This window comes from Oncorhynchus nerka, linkage group LG20 (genome assembly GCF_034236695.1).
Source record: "Oncorhynchus nerka isolate Pitt River linkage group LG20, Oner_Uvic_2.0, whole genome shotgun sequence".
NCBI classification, from domain to species: domain Eukaryota; kingdom Metazoa; phylum Chordata; class Actinopteri; order Salmoniformes; family Salmonidae; genus Oncorhynchus; species Oncorhynchus nerka.
Genome location: NC_088415.1, coordinates 70,399,348 through 70,417,606, shown reverse-complemented (window position 1 = coordinate 70,417,606; position 18,259 = coordinate 70,399,348). Strand labels below are relative to the sequence as shown.

At 43.5% G+C, this 18,259-nt stretch overlaps 1 protein-coding gene across 2 annotated transcripts; it reads left to right on the top strand.

The window, feature by feature from the left end:
• The first annotated feature begins 1,685 nt into the window (after nt 1–1,685).
• On the top strand, nt 1,686–14,896 carry LOC115103045 (ankyrin repeat domain-containing protein 33B-like). Of its 2 annotated transcripts, none has more exons than XM_029623633.2 (4): nt 1,686–1,989; nt 7,169–7,298; nt 7,511–7,651; nt 11,608–14,896. In XM_029623633.2, the coding sequence occupies exons 1-4, from the start codon at nt 1,975–1,977 to the stop codon at nt 12,420–12,422; spliced, it is 1,101 nt and encodes a 366-aa protein (XP_029479493.1). In that variant the 5' UTR covers nt 1,686–1,974; the 3' UTR covers nt 12,423–14,896. The 2 variants fall into 2 exon arrangements, with proteins under 2 accessions (XP_029479493.1, XP_029479494.1); XM_029623634.2 differs by having other exon boundaries at nt 1,686–2,663.
• The last annotated feature ends 3,363 nt before the right edge of the window (nt 14,897–18,259 follow it).

The window sequence follows — 18,259 nt, the reverse complement described above, 5'->3', positions numbered from 1 at the left end:
GATGTAATGCTTAAAGCAGCAATCAGCAGTTAAAACAATAACAAAGTGGGGGGAAATGGGGCTGGAGAAATGTAACCACTCTCAAATTCAAAGACAGAGCTATTGATGCAAGTAAACAAAGTAAATCAAAAGGACCGTTTTCAACCATGGTTTTAAGCTATGGAGTGTTTGTTTACATTTACTTTGTTTACAAACATCGGAGTAAAACAGGCTTATGTTTTGCATTCGGATGGGGTACCACAGTTGAACTAAGCTCATAAGTTATATTCTTCAGGAATCAATGGGTACATATCATTCATTTAGAAGTCCAAAAATGGATGTAACAACTGCTGATTGCCCCTTAATTAAGATCAGCCCAGGGCCTACCATATGCAGTAAGTAATCAATCGTGTCAAGATCTGTAGATTGAATTTTCAAAGCTGAATTCTCATAGCCTTGTTGATAGTGTCATTACTTTGGTATCTTCTTTTCTCATTATACTGACATCTTGAGTTTAAAAGACGGTGAGAATGTCGACAATCAGATTGGCTAGGCACCTGCAAGGAAGCAAGGAGCAATTAGGAGAAGATACTTTCAAAGGGGCTTTTTAGCCACCCACATGAGCACTCACAGAACGACACTAAGACTACTGCATGGATGAGCACTCACAGAACGACACTAAGACTACTGCATGGATGAGCACTCACAGAACGACACTAAGACTACTGCATGGATGAGCACTCACAGAACAACACTAAGACTACTGCATGGATGAGCACTCACAGAACGACACTAAGACTACTGCATGGATGAGCACTCACAGAACGACACTAAGACTACTGCATGGATGAGCACTCACAGAACGACACTAAGACTACTGCATGGATGAGCACTCACAGAACGACACTAAGACTACTGCATGGAGCTCGGACAAGCGTGGGAACCGCACTGCCAAAAGTTGCACTATAGTTTATGACACTGTAAAAACGGACAAACGCTACATCCAAACCTTTAACTGCATCTAAAATAATGTCAATCAACTAACAAAATAATTTGAATTAGTGTCACGAAGTGTACAGTAGGTATATGACATGCTGGTTTGCTGTTGAGGAAAATGAGAAGAAAAAAAAACGTATGTAAGAGGCTGTGTTATTTCTGCTGTATCCAATTACCAGTCAGCTAAGACAGAGCTAACAGCAGCCAAGACAGAGCTAACAGCAGCCACAGCCAAATATAGATTAGGGTCATATGCAAATGCTGCACAACTAGTGGGCACCCCAAGTCAGTGGATGAACTATAGTTTTAGGGTATGGGTATGGTGAAAAACCAGTTTATCACACACAGGCATGCAATGAAATATATGGCTGAGATAGTACAATATTTAATTCATCTGTGAATTGAGGTTTAGCTATCCAGATCAAGAAAATACAATACTAGTCTGCTAAATCTGTAATTTTATCATTCAATACTTTTTTTATTCAACTATATAATTTGGAGATACTAATACTATATCAGACTACAAAAGTTCCCACCACTAAGTAGAAAGTATGAGAGAGAGATAGAGGGAGAGAGAGATAGAGGGAGAGAGAGAGAGAGAGAGAGAGAGGGAGAGAGAGAGAGAGAGAAAGAGAGAGGGAGAGAGAGAGAGAGAGAGAGAGCAAAGAGAGAGCAAAGACTGAAGCGGGATTATGAAGGGATTATGAAGCATCAGTTTAGACAATTCTTCTCTTCCACATCAGTCAAAGGAAACAAAATGCTTTACTGCAGGTGCATAGACTAGTCAGGTATCAGCACAGCAGGAACTAGAGACAGTCTAAAAGAATACAGTGCCTTTTGGTGAACAGCGTTTTGTGGGACAACTTTGGCAACAAATGTATTCAAGAGATGAATTCTCAAGCTGTCACATTGTTGTTGCCGGTTGCCATTTGGAAAGTGAGAAAAACAGAAGGCAAATGAGGAGCTGATGAAAACAAGAGGATCCGTTGGGGATGTCACATGGATATAAACAAGGTATTTAATGTCTGTCTAATGCTTCAGGGAACAAGATTTATGGATGGATTAAAAGGGACATTCTGAGACATCTTCCTCAAGTGGCTTTGAAACCAGAACAAATGTTTGATTATGTTCTAGTTGGGGATTGTACTGACATCTGCTTCTTCTACAAGACCTAGCTAAGTATTTACATTTTGAATGAGGGGCAATTAATATTGATATTGTGGTGTATTCTAATAGGAGGTTAAATGGTGCAGATCACAGAGGACCCAGGTGGAGGTGGAGGGACCTTGTTAAATGTTCAGCAGAATGGGATTGTCAGGGGTCGCAAAGATGAGGAGTCGTCTATATTGTCGGAGACGGTCGCAGGCAATGAAAATGAGGATCCTAATGAGGGAGACAATGAGGAAAGCGACTGTTACGACGATGACGACGATGATGTCTATCAGGAATTTGAAGAGTTTGACTTTGACACATTGCCAGATCTGCCGAATGATACCAAGAGTATTGACTCTGATAACTCCTTCTATCCACCCGATGACTCTCTCAAATACAGGACTCCCAGCCCAAACACCCCCGAACCTCTGTCCTTCTTCAAGGCCTGCTCCAATAACAATTCCATCATAGTGAAGATTATGATAAGGCAAGGGGTGACAAAGGAGGAAGTGAATGAAACAGACAAGAACAACAGAGTATGTTCGTGGTGTCATTAAAGAAATTAACTGTTTTTTGAAACTTATATCAGTATTATCAAGTAAAGGCCCGACTGCACAAACATATAACATTGTTTGTGTTCCAATGTCCACACTAGAATCCTACTTGCAATGAAGCAATGCATAATGCTTTCTACATGGCATGCTAGCACGGACATTGGAACTTAGATATTTGTAAAGAAGGTTTCCATGAGATCTCCACCAATCAGGAATTGGCTTTGTAGTGATTTGATAGAACAGCAGAGATTTTAACTAGGAATTCTTTTTCCAGGCTTTCTGTATAGGGCTGAGTGTCATATAGGGCCCAAATTGTGCCATTTCTGAAGACAGTGACAATCTCAGAGGAATACTCTGATGGGGGTGTGGATTGCAGATTGAGCAGTGTAGGAACCTCAGAGGAAGATGGGGAGGACCATACTCCTCAATAAATTTCATAAAAATAAAAATAGTGAAACATTTAAAAAGTCATCATTATTAAATAAAACTATATGAAATATATTAACGTCACCAAATAATTGGGTAAAACACAATTGAAGGTCTACAGTGGCCTCAGCAGCACCATGGCGTAGACGGAGGACAGCTAGCTTCTGAATCGATTTCAATACAAAACCTAGGAGGCTCATGGTTCACACCCTCTTTCATAGAGTTACACAGTAATTATGACAACTTCTAGAGGACGTCCTTTAACCTATCAGAGCTCTTACAGCATGAACTGACATGTGGTTCACCCTATCAAAGGATCAGAGAATAAATTAATATAGTACGGAAAGCATACACTACAGCTAGCAAGCTAGCACTGCTGTGCATAAAATGTGGTGAGTGGTTGACTCAAAGAGAGAGAAAGACAAGAGTTTAATAGTTTTCAACAAATATATTTCTTCAAAAAAATGTATTTACTTAGCTAGTAAATGCAGCTGGATACTTTAGCCTTCTCATACACCTGGCTCAAACCGAGAGGGATGCTCCGTTATCTAGCTGGCTATGGCTATCCAACACTGGAACTCTTCAATGTCAAGGTAAACTTTTGGTTTTATGAATTTATTGCCACCGGGGCTTGCCGGTGTAACTGATAAACTGCTTGCTAACCGTACACTGTACTGCATGATTGTAGAGAGTTTACTAACTTGTTAGGTCTAGTAGCTACATTGACTTGATGTTAGCTAATATGGTGACAATGATGTAGGCTGTGTGTAGCGGTTAGCAGTTCTGATATGAAGGTTTGGCTTGGAATGTTTTTTTTCCGCTTGGTCACAGACAGCTAATGTGTTGTGCACTGAAGTCCACAAGCAAAAGGAAATGGTGAGAGGAGGAGGGCGTGTAGATGCGAGAAGGAATTATCCGACGATCAAAGGGATCATGCTGTTTATATGTGGCTGTTTTGAAAGTGAACTGTGTTTCCGTGTGATCAGGGGTGTATTCATTCTGCCGATTCTGTTGGAAAATGTTGCTTAAATGGAAGCAAACAGAACGAAACGAGGGTAAATATACCTGAATTTGTCAAATAGAAACTCTCGTTTGCAACTGTTGGGCTAATGATTACACCCTAGATCAGCTAGATACAGGCAAGATTGTGCAAGGCAGTATTGAATCTGTCAATGTCTGTCACCTTGGTTACTCAAATTTCTCTCAACTTGTGCACCTATGTTTTAAACTTTCATTCGGCTAAGTTGTAGCATCCTCATGATGTGTATAGGAAAAATGTGAGTATCATGTAAGAGCCTAAACCTATTGATGTTACATTGATCTGGGTGAATGGAATATGAATGACAGTCATTCAATATGTTGTAATAGAAATTAGTTCATGTTCATCCCCAAAATTATTTCCCTCCCTTATCTTAAACGTCACCGACCACCACTGAGATTGAGATAGAGTTGAATCAGCTCGCAATCATGGCTGAGCTTTCAAAAGGTTCACCCAAGATATCAGGGTGCAGCTGGACAATACCAAGGACGAGGATGGTGCTTCAAATAGCTTATTCTTTACAACATGAATGACCATCATGGGTACCCAACAGGTAGACATTAGGGTTAGACCCAATACAATTTTGAATGTGTTTCTCACTGCTGTATCCTCTTAAGTGGTAAAGCAATAATACCAGGGATATAAGTAGCCTACGCATTCAGCAACTATTATTGTACATTATATTCTAAAGGTGTTGCTTGTAGATACAGTAGGACCCTGATTTCCCTCAGTAGCTGGTAAAACTGAGATACTAGGCTCGGCCACTGACCTGTTTATTCCCTTCTCATGGGACATACGAATACAGTACAAATGAGGGGAGAAGTTTGATGTCATGCAACACATCCATAAAATCAAGAAATGCTTTCAGTTGTTTCATGTTACATCCTCCACTGGCATGACATGAGCCCCAATGTGTAGTCTGTGTAGATGTAAACGAACCCACAGGTGCACTCTGTTTGAGCAGATTAAGAGATTATTTTTGGCAAATCTAAAACGGCAGTTTTTCCAATTCACCTAGACAGATAGTCAGTGTTGGAGAAGCTACTCTGGAAATATTGTTAACCAAGCTACCAATTACTTCCCACTGGAAGAGTTAAGCTACACTAAAGGTAACCTTTAAAAATATATAGTTTATTTAACTTAAAATATTTTGAAAAAGCAGTTCACTACATCCAAACTACTTGGTGATAAATTATCATATCTGAATCTGAAATGTCACAGAATATAAATGAACCACTCTGGAGTCAGATGGAACAGAATGTGTAATTTAGCCTATTAAACACAATAACTATTTTTCAAGTGAGAATTAGGAAGGACTGATGCCAAAAAAGAAAGGAAATTCTTGCCTACTTAACCCATGTTTTATTTTTGGCCAAAAAGTAGTGTAGTTCCAGTAGTTAGCTACACTGCTACATGGCAAAAAAAAGTAATTAACTACTGAAAAAACAACCACGGTTTGAATTTAGTTCAACTACCACAAAGCTACTGCAAAATATAGTTGAATTACTAGTTAAACTGCATGTAGTTCACTACTCCCCAACACTGCAGATAGCGGGTCCAAGATAGATAGTGAGCCATGGCAAGATGATGTTCTCCCTTGGGTTGTTTATAGATGGGGTGTTGTTGTCAGATATTTTCACTTTGAATTCCTCTTTGGTCCCAAAGCTGCGTTCTAGGCCTATACAACAAAGACCTTTACATCAGTTGACCATGTAAGCCCTAAGCAGTAAGAATACTGGAAGTTCTGTTGATATTTCAACGCTTTTGAATTTGGGGTTTTCATTATGAGTGGGCATAACGCTTTGTTTACAGTACACAATGTCTAATGAGTTTTCTTCAGATGACTTAGGGCTCTATTCAATACGTAGTGCTGAAGATCCACTTTATTGCGCGATTGACAATTAAAGGCAATGTTCCCGCGGTCACGGAGACTGCAGTCACATAAACACTGTATATGTCGGCTTAACTGGAGATGACCTTGACCTTTTTACATGGATTTTCACTGATACTTCCGCAATACTGATTGAATCCAGCCCATACCTGTGATTGGTTGTACAGTAGCCTTGGCGACTGGGTTTTTCCCCAAATCCAGAAACTGAGCCCTTGAGCCACTCTTGCATACTGTTTACTATACGGTCATTATGCTATCTCACCATAGGTCTGGTGGACTGTGATTAGTACTGTAGGCAGCAGCAGGCAGATGGTTCAGAAAGCTCCAGAAAGACTATTAGCTGAGACTTAACTTGGAATTTCCTAAGGGATCAGTAGGTCTGTCAGTTGGCATCTCTGACAATACCCTCCAATCATACAGGTTTATCAGTGTCACTCCAAGTATTTGTTTATTTTGTTAGGTAAATTGTTTCTCAAAGACCCCCAAAGATAGATAGTTTCTTAAATCAGCTCTCATTTACAAATGAGACTACCCACTGTCATATTCTACACTGTCAACACAAGTCTAGCACCACGCACCTAGAGCTAGAGTAGCTTTAAACATGCTTTAAAAAGCAGAGCTATTTTTTTATTTCACCAGGCAAGTCAGTTAAGAACAACTTCTTATTTACAAGGACAGCCTAGGAACAGTGGGTTAACATCCTTGTTCAGGGGCAGAACAAGGCTACATGGCGCCCCACCTATTGATCCAATTGACCCTGTGAAGCAACTGTGTTGGGATAATGAGCACTGAGACCACCGACTTAAGACCATCAGTGTAACAGTGACCTCAGAGTCCTGGGTGGGTGAGCTTGCTTTGTGTCCTTAATTAGCTACAATGTCATTAACAAGCACTAGCAGTAGCCACTTCTGGAGATGTGTATCTTTCTTGAGATCTAAAGTAAACAAGTGATGTGCCGGTAGTTGTGTGACTTACTATACCTTAGGTGCAAGGCCAAATGTTCAAGTTGAACGGTGTGGCACTGTGTGTCAACAGAGTCACCAGAAGGCCACTGACTTATTATACTAAAGCAGTAAACATACATCCAAAAAGAGGTATGTGTCACTGATCTTTGAATGTTGTGTTTTTCAGAATGGGCTGATAGTAGCCTGTTACATGGGCTGGGTGGATGTGGTCATATCGCTTTCTCAGTGTCCCCATATCGATGTCAACTGGCAAGACAACGAGGGGAATACAGCCCTCATGACAGCTGCTCAAGCAGGTAAGAATCTACAGATGTTTCAATGCTGGGAGGTTGGTTGGTTCCTACTTCCTAGTACAGTATATTTTGGCAATGTGTCATGAAATATAATGAAAATTCTAAATGAAAATCCAGATTAAGACAAACGCTTAAATCTGATAACATTGAGTAGAATTAAAAATGGTTAATTGTGAATAAGGTGAATAACACATTTGGTTATTTTTTAACACCAGGCCACATTATGATATCCAGCTACTTGATCAACTACTTCCCCAACCTGGACCTAGAGCGTAGGAACTGCCATGGATTCACCGCTTTGATGAAGGCAGCCATGCAAGGAAGGGCAGATGTTGTTTGTTTGCTCATGATGTCAGGTAGAGCTAAGATATTTAGTTTTCCTATATACTTTCTCCAATGTTTACATTATCTTTATTTTGTTGCTAGGCCCACTGTGATGAAGAATAAGTCTGTACAGTTACAGATGTCGGATCTTAATCTTCTTTTGTTGCAGAAAAATGTCCTGCGCATCAGGAAATTCAAATGAGCCTCGTGATTTAGATACTTTCACTGAAAAGCCACAGTTCTCTTTCACCATATTCAGGGGAAGTTGAGTGATTCGGACCAGTGCCAGCTATCAAAATCATCCTCCCTATCTTGACGTTGTCATTAGTTAGCGCAGCCACAAAGTCCAAATTGGCTATATCGTAAAGATACATGAAAACAAAAATGTAATTTAATATTAGGGTATAGCAGTGTGGTTAAGGTTAGGTTTAAAATCAGATTTTAAGAAGAGAAATTGTAGAAATAGGTGGGGTTTAGCCATAATTATGACTTTGAGGCTGTAGTAATTAGTGATGACCCTCTTTCACTCATTAAAATGTTAAAAGCACCAGACAGAATATGAATAAATGTCCTATTGCTACTGTAGGCATATGGATCCTATTCCTGCAACATTCAAGTGTGCATTTATCTGAAATGTATCCATACACATCAACAACTGAACCAGTATCTGGGCAAAGGAGACGATGAATAGGATAGCTCCACTACATGTGGACACATGCTCGTCGTTCATCTCATTCCAAAATCATGGCCATTAATATGGAGTTGATCCCTCCTTTGCTGCTATAACAGCCTCCACTCTTCTGGGAAGGCTTTCCGCTAGATGTTGTAAGATTCCTGCAGGGACTTGCTTCCATTCAGCCATAAGAGCATTAGTGAGGTCAGGCACTGATGTTGGGCGATTAGGCCTGGCTCGCAGTCGGCGTTCCAATTCGTCCCAAAGGTGTTTGATGGGATTGAGGTCAGGGCTCTGTGCAGGTCAGTCAAGTTCTTCCACATCGATCTCGACAAACCATTTCAGTATGGACCTCACTTTCTGTATGGGGGTACTGTCATGCTGAAACAGGAAAGGGCCTTACCCAATCTATTGCCACAAAGTTGGAAGCACATAATCGTCTAGAATGTCATTGTATGCTATAGCGTTAAGATTTCCCTTCACTGGAACCATGAAAAGCAGACCCACACCATTATTTCTCTTCCACCAAACTTTACAGTTGGCACTATGTATTCGGGCAGGTAGCGTTCTTCTGGCATCAACCAAACCCAAACATCTCTGCAGCAACCACCAATCAGGCCTTTATGGTAAAGTGGCCAGACGGAAGATACTACTTAGTAAAAGACACATGACAGCCCGTTTGGAGTTTGCCAAAAGGCACCGAAAGACTCTCAGACCATGAGAAACAAGATTCTCCGGTCTGATGAAACCAAGATTGAATTCTTTGGCCTGAGTGCCAAGCGTCACGACTGTAGGAAACCTGGCTCCATCCCTACGGTGAAGCATGGTGGTGGAAGAATCATGCTGTGGGGATGTTTTTCAGCGGCAGGGACTGGGAGACTAGTCAGGTTCAAGGCAAAAATGAATGGAGCAAAGTACAGAGAGATCCTGCTTCAGAGCACTCAGGACCTCAGAATGGGGCTAAGGTTCACCTTCCAACAGCACAACGACCCTAAGCACACAGCCAAGGCATCACAGGAGTGGCTTCGGGATAAGTCTCTGAAAGTCCTTAAGTGGCCCAGCCAGAGCCCAGACTTGAACCCGATCGAACATCTCTGGAGAGACCTGAAAATAGCTGTGCAGCAACGCTCCCCATCCAACCTGAGAGAGCTTGAGAGGGTCTGCAGAGAAGAATGGGATAAAATTCCCAAATACAGGTGTGCCAAGCTTGTAGCGTCAAACCCAAGAAGACTCGATGCTGTAATCGCTGCCAAAGGTACTTCAACAAAATACTGAGTAAAGGGTCTGAATACTTATGTAAATGTGATATATATATATATTTTTAATATACATTTGCAAAAAAAAAATATATGTTTTACTTTGTCATTATGGGGCATAATGTGTGGATTGATGAGGGGAAAAAACTATTTAATAAGTTTTAGAATAAGTCTGTAACATATCAACATTTGGAAAAAGTCAAGGGGTCTGAACACTTTCCGAATGCACTGTATGTATATGCCCTTTCCATGACATAGACTGACCAAGTGAATTCAGCTGAACGCTATGATCCCTTATTGATGTCACCTGTTAAAACCTCTTGAGTGTAGGGGGCAGTATTTTGATGTTTGGATGAAAAACGTACCCAAATTAAATGGCCTATTTCTCAGTTTCAGAATCTAGAATATGCCTATAATTGTCAGATTAGAATAGAAAACACTCTGAAGTTTCCAAAACTGTTAAAATATTGTCTGTGGGTATAACAGAACTGACATTGCAGGCAAAAACCTGAAGAAAATCAAACCAGGAAGTGGCTTCTATTTTGAAAGCTCCATGTTCCATAGCCTGCCTTCGCTCCATTTAAAGGGATATCAACCAGATTCCTGGTTCCTTTTCCTATGGCTTCCCCATGGTGTGAACAGTTTTTAGACATAGTTTCAGGCTTTTATTTTGAAAAATGAGCGAGAAAGATCACATCGAGTCATTGTATGGCTGGGTGCCAGCATCGTTTTGTATGCCCAACAGCTTGGTGCAGCCATTTTCTCCCTCTCTACTATTGAAAAAGATACATTCCCGGTTGATATATTATCGATTATATATTGTAAAAACAACCTGAGGATTGATTATCAAAAACGTTTGAAACGTTTCTACGAACATTACGGATACTATTTGGAATTTTCATCTGCGATGTCGTGACCGCTCGAGCCTGTGGATTTCTGAACATAACGCACCAAAAACAAATGGAGGTATTTTGGACATAAAAATAATCTTTATGGAACATAAGGAACATTTATTGTGTAACTGGGAGTCTCATGAGTGCAAACATCCGAAGATCATCAAAGGTAAGCGATTTAATTTATTGCTTTTCTGACTTTCGTGACCAATCTACTTGGCTGCTAGCTGTTTGTAATATTGTCAACTGAGAGAGATGTGCTTACATAAACGCTTGGTATGCTTTTGCCGAAAAGCTTTATTGAAATCTGACACACCAGGTGGATTAACAACAAGCTAAGCTGTGTTTTGCTATATTGCACTTGTGATTTCATGAAAATTAAATATTTTTAGTAATTTAATTAGAATTTGGTGCCCTGCAATTCAGCGGTGGTTGACTAAAATGATCCCGCTAACGGGATGGGTGCATCAAGAAGTTTTAAATCCACTTCAATGTGTGGATGAATGGGAGGAGGCAGGTTGAAGGAGGATTTTTAAGCCTTAAGACAATTGAGACATGGATTGTGTATGTGTGCCATTCAGAGGGTGATTGGGCAAGACAAAATATTTAAGTGCCTTTGAACTGGGTATGGTAGTAGGTGCCAGGAACACCGGTTTAAGTGTGTCAAGAATTGCAACACTGCTGGGTTTTTCACGCTCAACAGTTTCTCGTGTGTATCAAGAATGATCCACCACCCAATGGACATCCAGCCAACTTCACACAACTGTTGGGAAGCATTGGAGTCAACATGGGCCAGTATCCTTGTGGGTGCTGTCGACACCTTGTAGAGGACATCTTAACGTTTCTAGCGAACCTAAGGTTATGAATCAACTGTCAAAATGTAGTTAATGAACTGGCGCTTAAGTGGCCATGCAGTCTAAGGTACAATGTAGGTACGGTACTGCATTGTATTCAAACACTGCTTCCAGCTTCCCCCTGGTGGTGATTGCAAATATTTTTTCAGATAATCAAATGCTCCTGCTGCAGGATTCTATTCCTCCTGTGATGAAATTGGTCAAGTTAAGATCGACATCTGTAACAGCTCCCATAAATATAAACATTTAGAAATGACAATTGAATAACAATGCATTCAATGCTTCTTCTTATTTGTGTATTCCCTCTACTAGGTGCGGATGTGGAGGCGAGGGACTACAGCCGCAAGATGACCTCCAGGGAGTGGGCTTTGTTCACATGTCGCTATGAGACTGGCTATCTGATGATGCGTCTGATGGCCCAGCCATGCGCCCAGCAGTTCTGTGACTCTTACAAGCTGGAATGGCCAATGCTGCAGGAGCTAGTGGCCCAACGCCAGGAGTCCAAGAGCTGCTGGCAGAAGGTGGCAGACAAGGTCTGCTGCAGGTTCTCTCTCCGCATGAAGACGGACCCCGTGGACGATGGTGTGATGGACCACATGGTACGCATCACTACCGCTCTGTCCAGCCCATTGATCGCCACCGCCTGCCACACTGTGGCCCCAAGAAGTCCCCCCTGCATCGGGAAGCGGCGCTATGCCGTGCCAGAGATCCTCAGGAAGCAGCGAGTGGACGAACTGAAGTGCCTGGGCCCCGAGCACTTCAACAACAACAAGAAGCTGTTCAATAACTCCCGGGTGCAGTTGGTTCCTAAGAAGAGGGACCGGAGGGCCAGCCTGCAGACCCAAATGTTGCAAGAGGTTGCGGTGGCTGGTACTTCGGCTCTGAGGCGCACCAGCTTGCTGCCCCTGAACATGATGAGGAGGAGCAGTGTCAGGCCGGGCATTGTGGTCCCCAAGGTGAGGCTGTGCAAGGTCCCCTCATGGCCCAACCCTGAGAAGAGAAAAAAGAACAAGGACCCCGAGCTCCTCCAGCTCCCCAAGTGGAGGTACAAAGAGGCCAAGGAGGAGAGGAGGAGGCAAGAGGAAGAGGGGAAGAAGAGACGTTTACCCACAGTGAGGATGCGCTGAAAGACTTGAGCTACGAGGAGAGGTCAAATTGCTTTTCAAGAGCCTTGGGGTGCGAGCTAACCTTTAACTGTAATTGGTTCTGAACTGAGGAGATGAAGTTATCACCAGCGTTTTAGATTTTAAAGACTGTGCCACTTGATTCAGCTGTAGCCATGGAGCACTATCTTTTCCTGTCCTAGATTGGTTACTCTGTTTCTGGCTTTTGACAGTAATGGGGAAGGAACACTTGGCTTGAACTGTGTACTCATTGTGAGGAATTAATAATTGAACTTTTATGCAGATGTGTTTTTGTATGCATTCTTCCATTTTCTTCAGATTATGCATTTCTCCATTCAATCTGCATTTCTTCAGATTATGACTGTTTGATATCTCCATTGTAAAAAGGATAACTCAAACACATACAACACTTTTGCACGTTGTTTATTGTGTCAATGTTTTGGTCAGAGACATTTTCATCTCCACCAAAAAAAAGGTATGTTTGTCTGGTGGATATTCTCAAAGCAGATAATACACAAATCAGTTGGATGTATGTACAGGTAACTGCCAAAATAAAGTGTCTTAATAGGGCGTTGGGCCACCACGAGCCAGAACAGCTTGAATTCACCTTAGCATAGATTCTACAAGTGTCTGGAACTATATTGGAGGGATGTGACACCATTCTTCCATGACAAATTCCATAATTTGGTGTCGGTGGTGGAAAACGCTGTCTCAAGCTCCAGAATCTCCCATAAGTGTTCGATTGGGTTGAGGTCTGGTGACTAAGTTTCTTTTTCTTCTAGACTGGTGACTAAGACAGCCATGGCATATGGTTTACATTGTTTTCATGGTCATCAACCCATTCAGTGACGTCTCGCGCCCTGTGGATGGGGGCATTGTCATTCTATCGGTGAATAGCCATGGTAGCCAAAATAACGGCCAGCATTTTTATACATGACAGGATGTTAATAGCTTAATTAACTCACCAACCACACCTATGTGAGAGCTCTGCTTTCAATATATACTACATGATCAAAGTATGTGGACACCTGCTCGTTTAACATCTCATTCCAAAATCATGGGCATTAATATGGAGTTGGTCCTCCCTCTGCTGCTATAACAGCCTCCACTCTTCTGGGAAGGCTTTCCACTAGATGTTGGAACATTGCTGTGGGGACTTGCTTCCATTCAGCCACAAGAGCATTAGTTCTGTCGGGCACTGATGTTGGGCGATTGGACCTGACATGCAGTCGGAGTTCCAATTCATCCAAAGGTGTTCGATGGGGTTGAGGTCAGGGCTTTGTGCAGGCAGTCAAACCCAGATTTGTTTGTCGGACTGCCAGATGGTGAAGTGTGATTCATCACTTCAGAGAATGAATTTCCACTGCTCCAGAGTCCTATGGCGTCGAGCTTTACACCACTCCAGCCAACGTTTGGCATTGCACATGGTGATCTTAGGCTTGTGTACAGCTGCTTGGCCATGGAAACCCATTTCATGAAGCTCCCGAAGAACAGTTATTGTGCTGACGTTGCTTCCAGAGGCAGTTTAGGAATTCGGTAGTGAGTGTTGCAACCGAGGACAGACGATTTCTACACACTACGCACTTCACAATAACAGCACTTACAGTTGACTGGGACAGCTCTAGCAGGGCAGACATTTGATGAACTGACTTGTTGGAAAGTTAGCATCCTATGACGATGCCACATTGAAAGTTACTGAGCTCTTCAGTAAGTCCATTCTCCTGCCAGTGTTTGTCTGTGGAGATTGCATGGCGGTGTGCTCAATTGTATACACCTCTCAGCAACGGGTGTGGCTGAAATAGCTGAATCCACTAATTTGAAGGGATGTCCACATACTTTGTATATATAGTGTGCTGTATATCCCTCATTTACCAAAGTGTTTCCTTTATTTTGGCAGTTACCTGTATATCTCTGTTCTGAGTCTCACAAATCACTGAACAGCACGCTATAGATTTACAGAAACAGGCAATAGGCTCCTGCCCTATTCTGGCTTGGACAAGGCTGCTTACTTTATATATGGTGATCTGATGTGATAATGAATATATATTTACATTTCACAGACACATATCCAGAGCGACATATGCATACATTTTCATACTGGTCGCCTGTGGGAATTGAACCCACAACCCTGGCGTTGCAAGCACCATGTTCTACCAACTGAGCCTCACATGACATATAAGATATAAGGAGAGGGTAGATGATAGCAATTTCTACTGTAACACTGAAGGAGCAAAACAGAGTCTACTGCAGGGTATTGGCATTTCACCACATAGATATCCCAGCAAACATGTCCACATTGGCAAGATGTGGGCACAATGCGGGCTAAAATATTGGCCCCATGTAGGCTGCCCACATTGGGTCGATGCGCCTTTGCTATTTAATAGGAATTTATTTATAATGTATTTATGAAACTTTCAATTCAATACATAAATTGCATATTTTCAAGCCTCTATTAGGAACAAGATACATTGTATCAGAATGGCAACCAAGTTATTACTATCAAATATACACTACTCAAAAAAATAAAGGGAACACTAAAATAACACATCCTAGATCCTGAATGAAATATTCTTATTAAATACTTTTTTCTTTACATAGTTGAATGTGCTGACAACAAAATCACACAAAAATTATCAATGGAAATCAAATGTATCAACCAATGGAGGTCTGGATTTGGAGTCACACTCAAAATTAAAGTAGAAAACCACACTACAGGCTGATCCAACTTTGATGTAATGTCCTTAAAACAAGTCATGATGAGGCTCAGTAGTGTGTGTGGCCTCCACGTGCCTGTATGACCTCCCTACAACGCCTGGGCATGCTCCTGAAGAGGTGGCGGATGGTCTCCTGAGGGATCTCCTCCCAGACCTGGACTAAAGCATCCGCCAACTCCTGGACAGTCTGTGGTGCAACGTGGCGTTGGTGGATGGAGCGAGACATGATGTCCCAGAGGTGCTCAATTGGATTCAGGTCTGGGGAACGGGCGGGCCAGTCCATAGCATCAATGCCTTCCTCTTGCAGGAACTGCTGACACACTCCAGCCACATGAGGTCTAGCATTGTCTTGCATTAGGAGGAACCCAGGGCCAACCGCACCAGCATATGGTCTCACAAGGGGTCTGAGGATCTCATCTCGGTACCTAATGGCAGTCAGGCTACCTCTGCCGAGCACATAGAGGGCTGTGCGGCCCCCCAAAGAAATGCCACCCCACACCATGACTGACCCACTACCAAACCGGTCATGCTGGAGGATGTTGCAGGCAGCAGAACGTTCTCCACGGCGTCTCCAGACTCTGTCACGTCTGTCACATGTGCACAGTGTGAACCTGCTTTCATCTGTGAAGAGCACAGGGCGCCAGTGGCGAATTTGCCAATCTTGGTGTTCTCTGGCAAATGCCAAACGTCCTGCACGGTGTTGGGCTGTAAGCACAACCCCCACCTGTGGACGTCGGGCCCTCATACCACCCTCATGGAGTCGGTTTCTGACCGTTTGAGCAGACACATGCACATTTGTGGCCTGCTGGAGGTCATTTTGCAGGGCTCTGGCAGTGCCCCTCCTGATCCTCCTTACACAAAGGCAGAGATAGCGGTCCTGCTGCTGGGTTGTTGCCATCCTACGGCCTCCTCCACGTCTCCTGATGTACTGGCCTGTCTCCTGGTAGCGCCTCCATGCTCTGGACACTACGCTGACAGACACAGCAAACCTTCTCGCATTGATGTGCCATCCTGGATGAGCTGCACTACCTGAGCTACTTGTGTGGGTTGTAGACTCCGTCTCATGCTACCACTAGAGTGAAAGCACCGCCAGCATTCAAAAGTGACCAAAACATCAGCCAGGAAGCATAGGAACTGAGAAGTGGTCTGTGGTCACCACCTGCAGAACCACTCCTTTATTGGGGGTGTCTTGCTAATTGCCTATAATTTCCACCTGTTGTCTATTCCATTTGCGCAACAGCATGTGAAATTTATTGTCAATCAGTGTTGCTTCCTAAGTGGACAGTTTGATTTCACAGAAGTGTGATTGATTTGGAGTTACATTGTGTTGTTTATGTGTTCCCTTTATTTATTTGAGCAGTGTATATATATATATATATATATATATTATAAGAGAAATTTCTGTTTCTCATATGTCAAATTTACTTTTTAAAGTATTTTAAGACATCATTGGCAGTGTACAAGATAAAATATATATATATAAAAAAACTGAACCCATAAACTGTTAGGACACTTTCAGTAACAATTGCACAAAAATAACTGTGTGCAAACCATGCCCCAAAAACTCGAATGAGCCCCTGCCTCTAGCTGGCCTTGGTTTGGGCTAGCCCTTGTTGGGCTCGGTGTGGGCTGGCCCATGTTGGGCATGTGTGGGCTGGCCCCTGTGGGCTGGCCCCTGTTGGGCTTGGTGTGGGCTGGCCCCTGTTGGGCTGGTGTGGGCTGGCCCCAGTTGGGCTGGTGTGGGATGGCCAGTGTTGGGCTGATGTGGGCTGGCCTGTCTTGGGCTGGTGTGGGCTGGCCCCTGTTGGGCTTGGTGTGGGCTGACCCCTGTTGGGCTTGGTGTGGTCTGGCCCCTGTTGGGCTGGTGTGGGCTGGCCCCTGTTGGGCTTGGTGTGGGCTGACCCCTGTTGGGCTTGGTGTGGTCTGGCCCCTGTTGGGCTGGTGTGGGATGGCCAGTGTTGGGCTGGCCCGTCTTGGGCTCAGTGTGGGCTGGCCCCTGTTGGGCTTGGTGTGGGCTGGCCCCTGTTGGGCTGGTGTGGGCTGGCCGCTGTTGGGCTTGGTGTGGACTGGCCCATGTTGGGCTAGTGTGGGCTGGCCTGTGTTGAGCTGGGGTGGGCTGGCCCGTGTTGGGCTGGTGTGGGCTAGCATGTGGGCTAGTCTGTGTTGGGTTTGGAGTGGGCTAGCCCGTGTTGGGTTGGTGTGGGCCAGCATGTGTTGGGCTGATGTAGGCTAGACCATGTTGGGCTGATGTGAGATTGGTGTGGGCAAGGGCTTTTCCCTACCTGTCCTGACATCCCAGCAAACATGACCCCTTTGGTTCCATGTGGGTATTCAGTGCCCACAAGCCCACACCAGTCCAACAAAGACTAGCCCACAGCAATCCCACATCAGCCAGCCATATCGGGATAGCACATGTTGGGCTTGTGTGTTAGCCCGTGCTCACTTTGCCCACCGAATACCCATATGGGGCCAATGGGGTCATGTTTGCTGGGATGGCAGGACAGGTGGGAAAGCCCTTGCCCACACCAATCTCACATCAGCCCAACATGGTCTAGCCTACATCAGCCCAACACATGCTGGCCCACACCAACCCAACACGGGCTAGCCCACTCCAAACCCAACATGGGCTAGCCCACAGGTGGGACATTCTTCATATTAAGCAAGCAGAGCAGGGGCTGCTAAAGCTATGCCAAAAGAACACTGAGCAATGCAGAGTGGAACATTCCGGTGCCAAATGAGCATCTGTCTGTATGCCCAGTGGGTACTCATTCAGGTAGATTTGGCTGGAAGAATGTAAATTAACTGTTTGACTGGGCAATTCAAAAAGTTCCTCAAGATGAACTCAATGCAATGAATAGGTGATGTATAGGTAACTGCCAAAATAAAGGAAACACCAACATAAAGCATCTTAATAGGGCGTTGGGCCACCACAAGCCGCCAGAACAGCTCCGATGCGTCTTAGCATAGATTCTACAAGTGTCTGGAACTCTATTGGAGGGATGCGACACCATTCTATCAAGAGAAATTCCATAATTTTGTGTTTTCTTGATGGTGATGTGAAATGCTCTCTCAGGTGTTGCTCCAGATTCTCCCATGTGTTCAATTGGGTTCAGATCAGGTAACTGA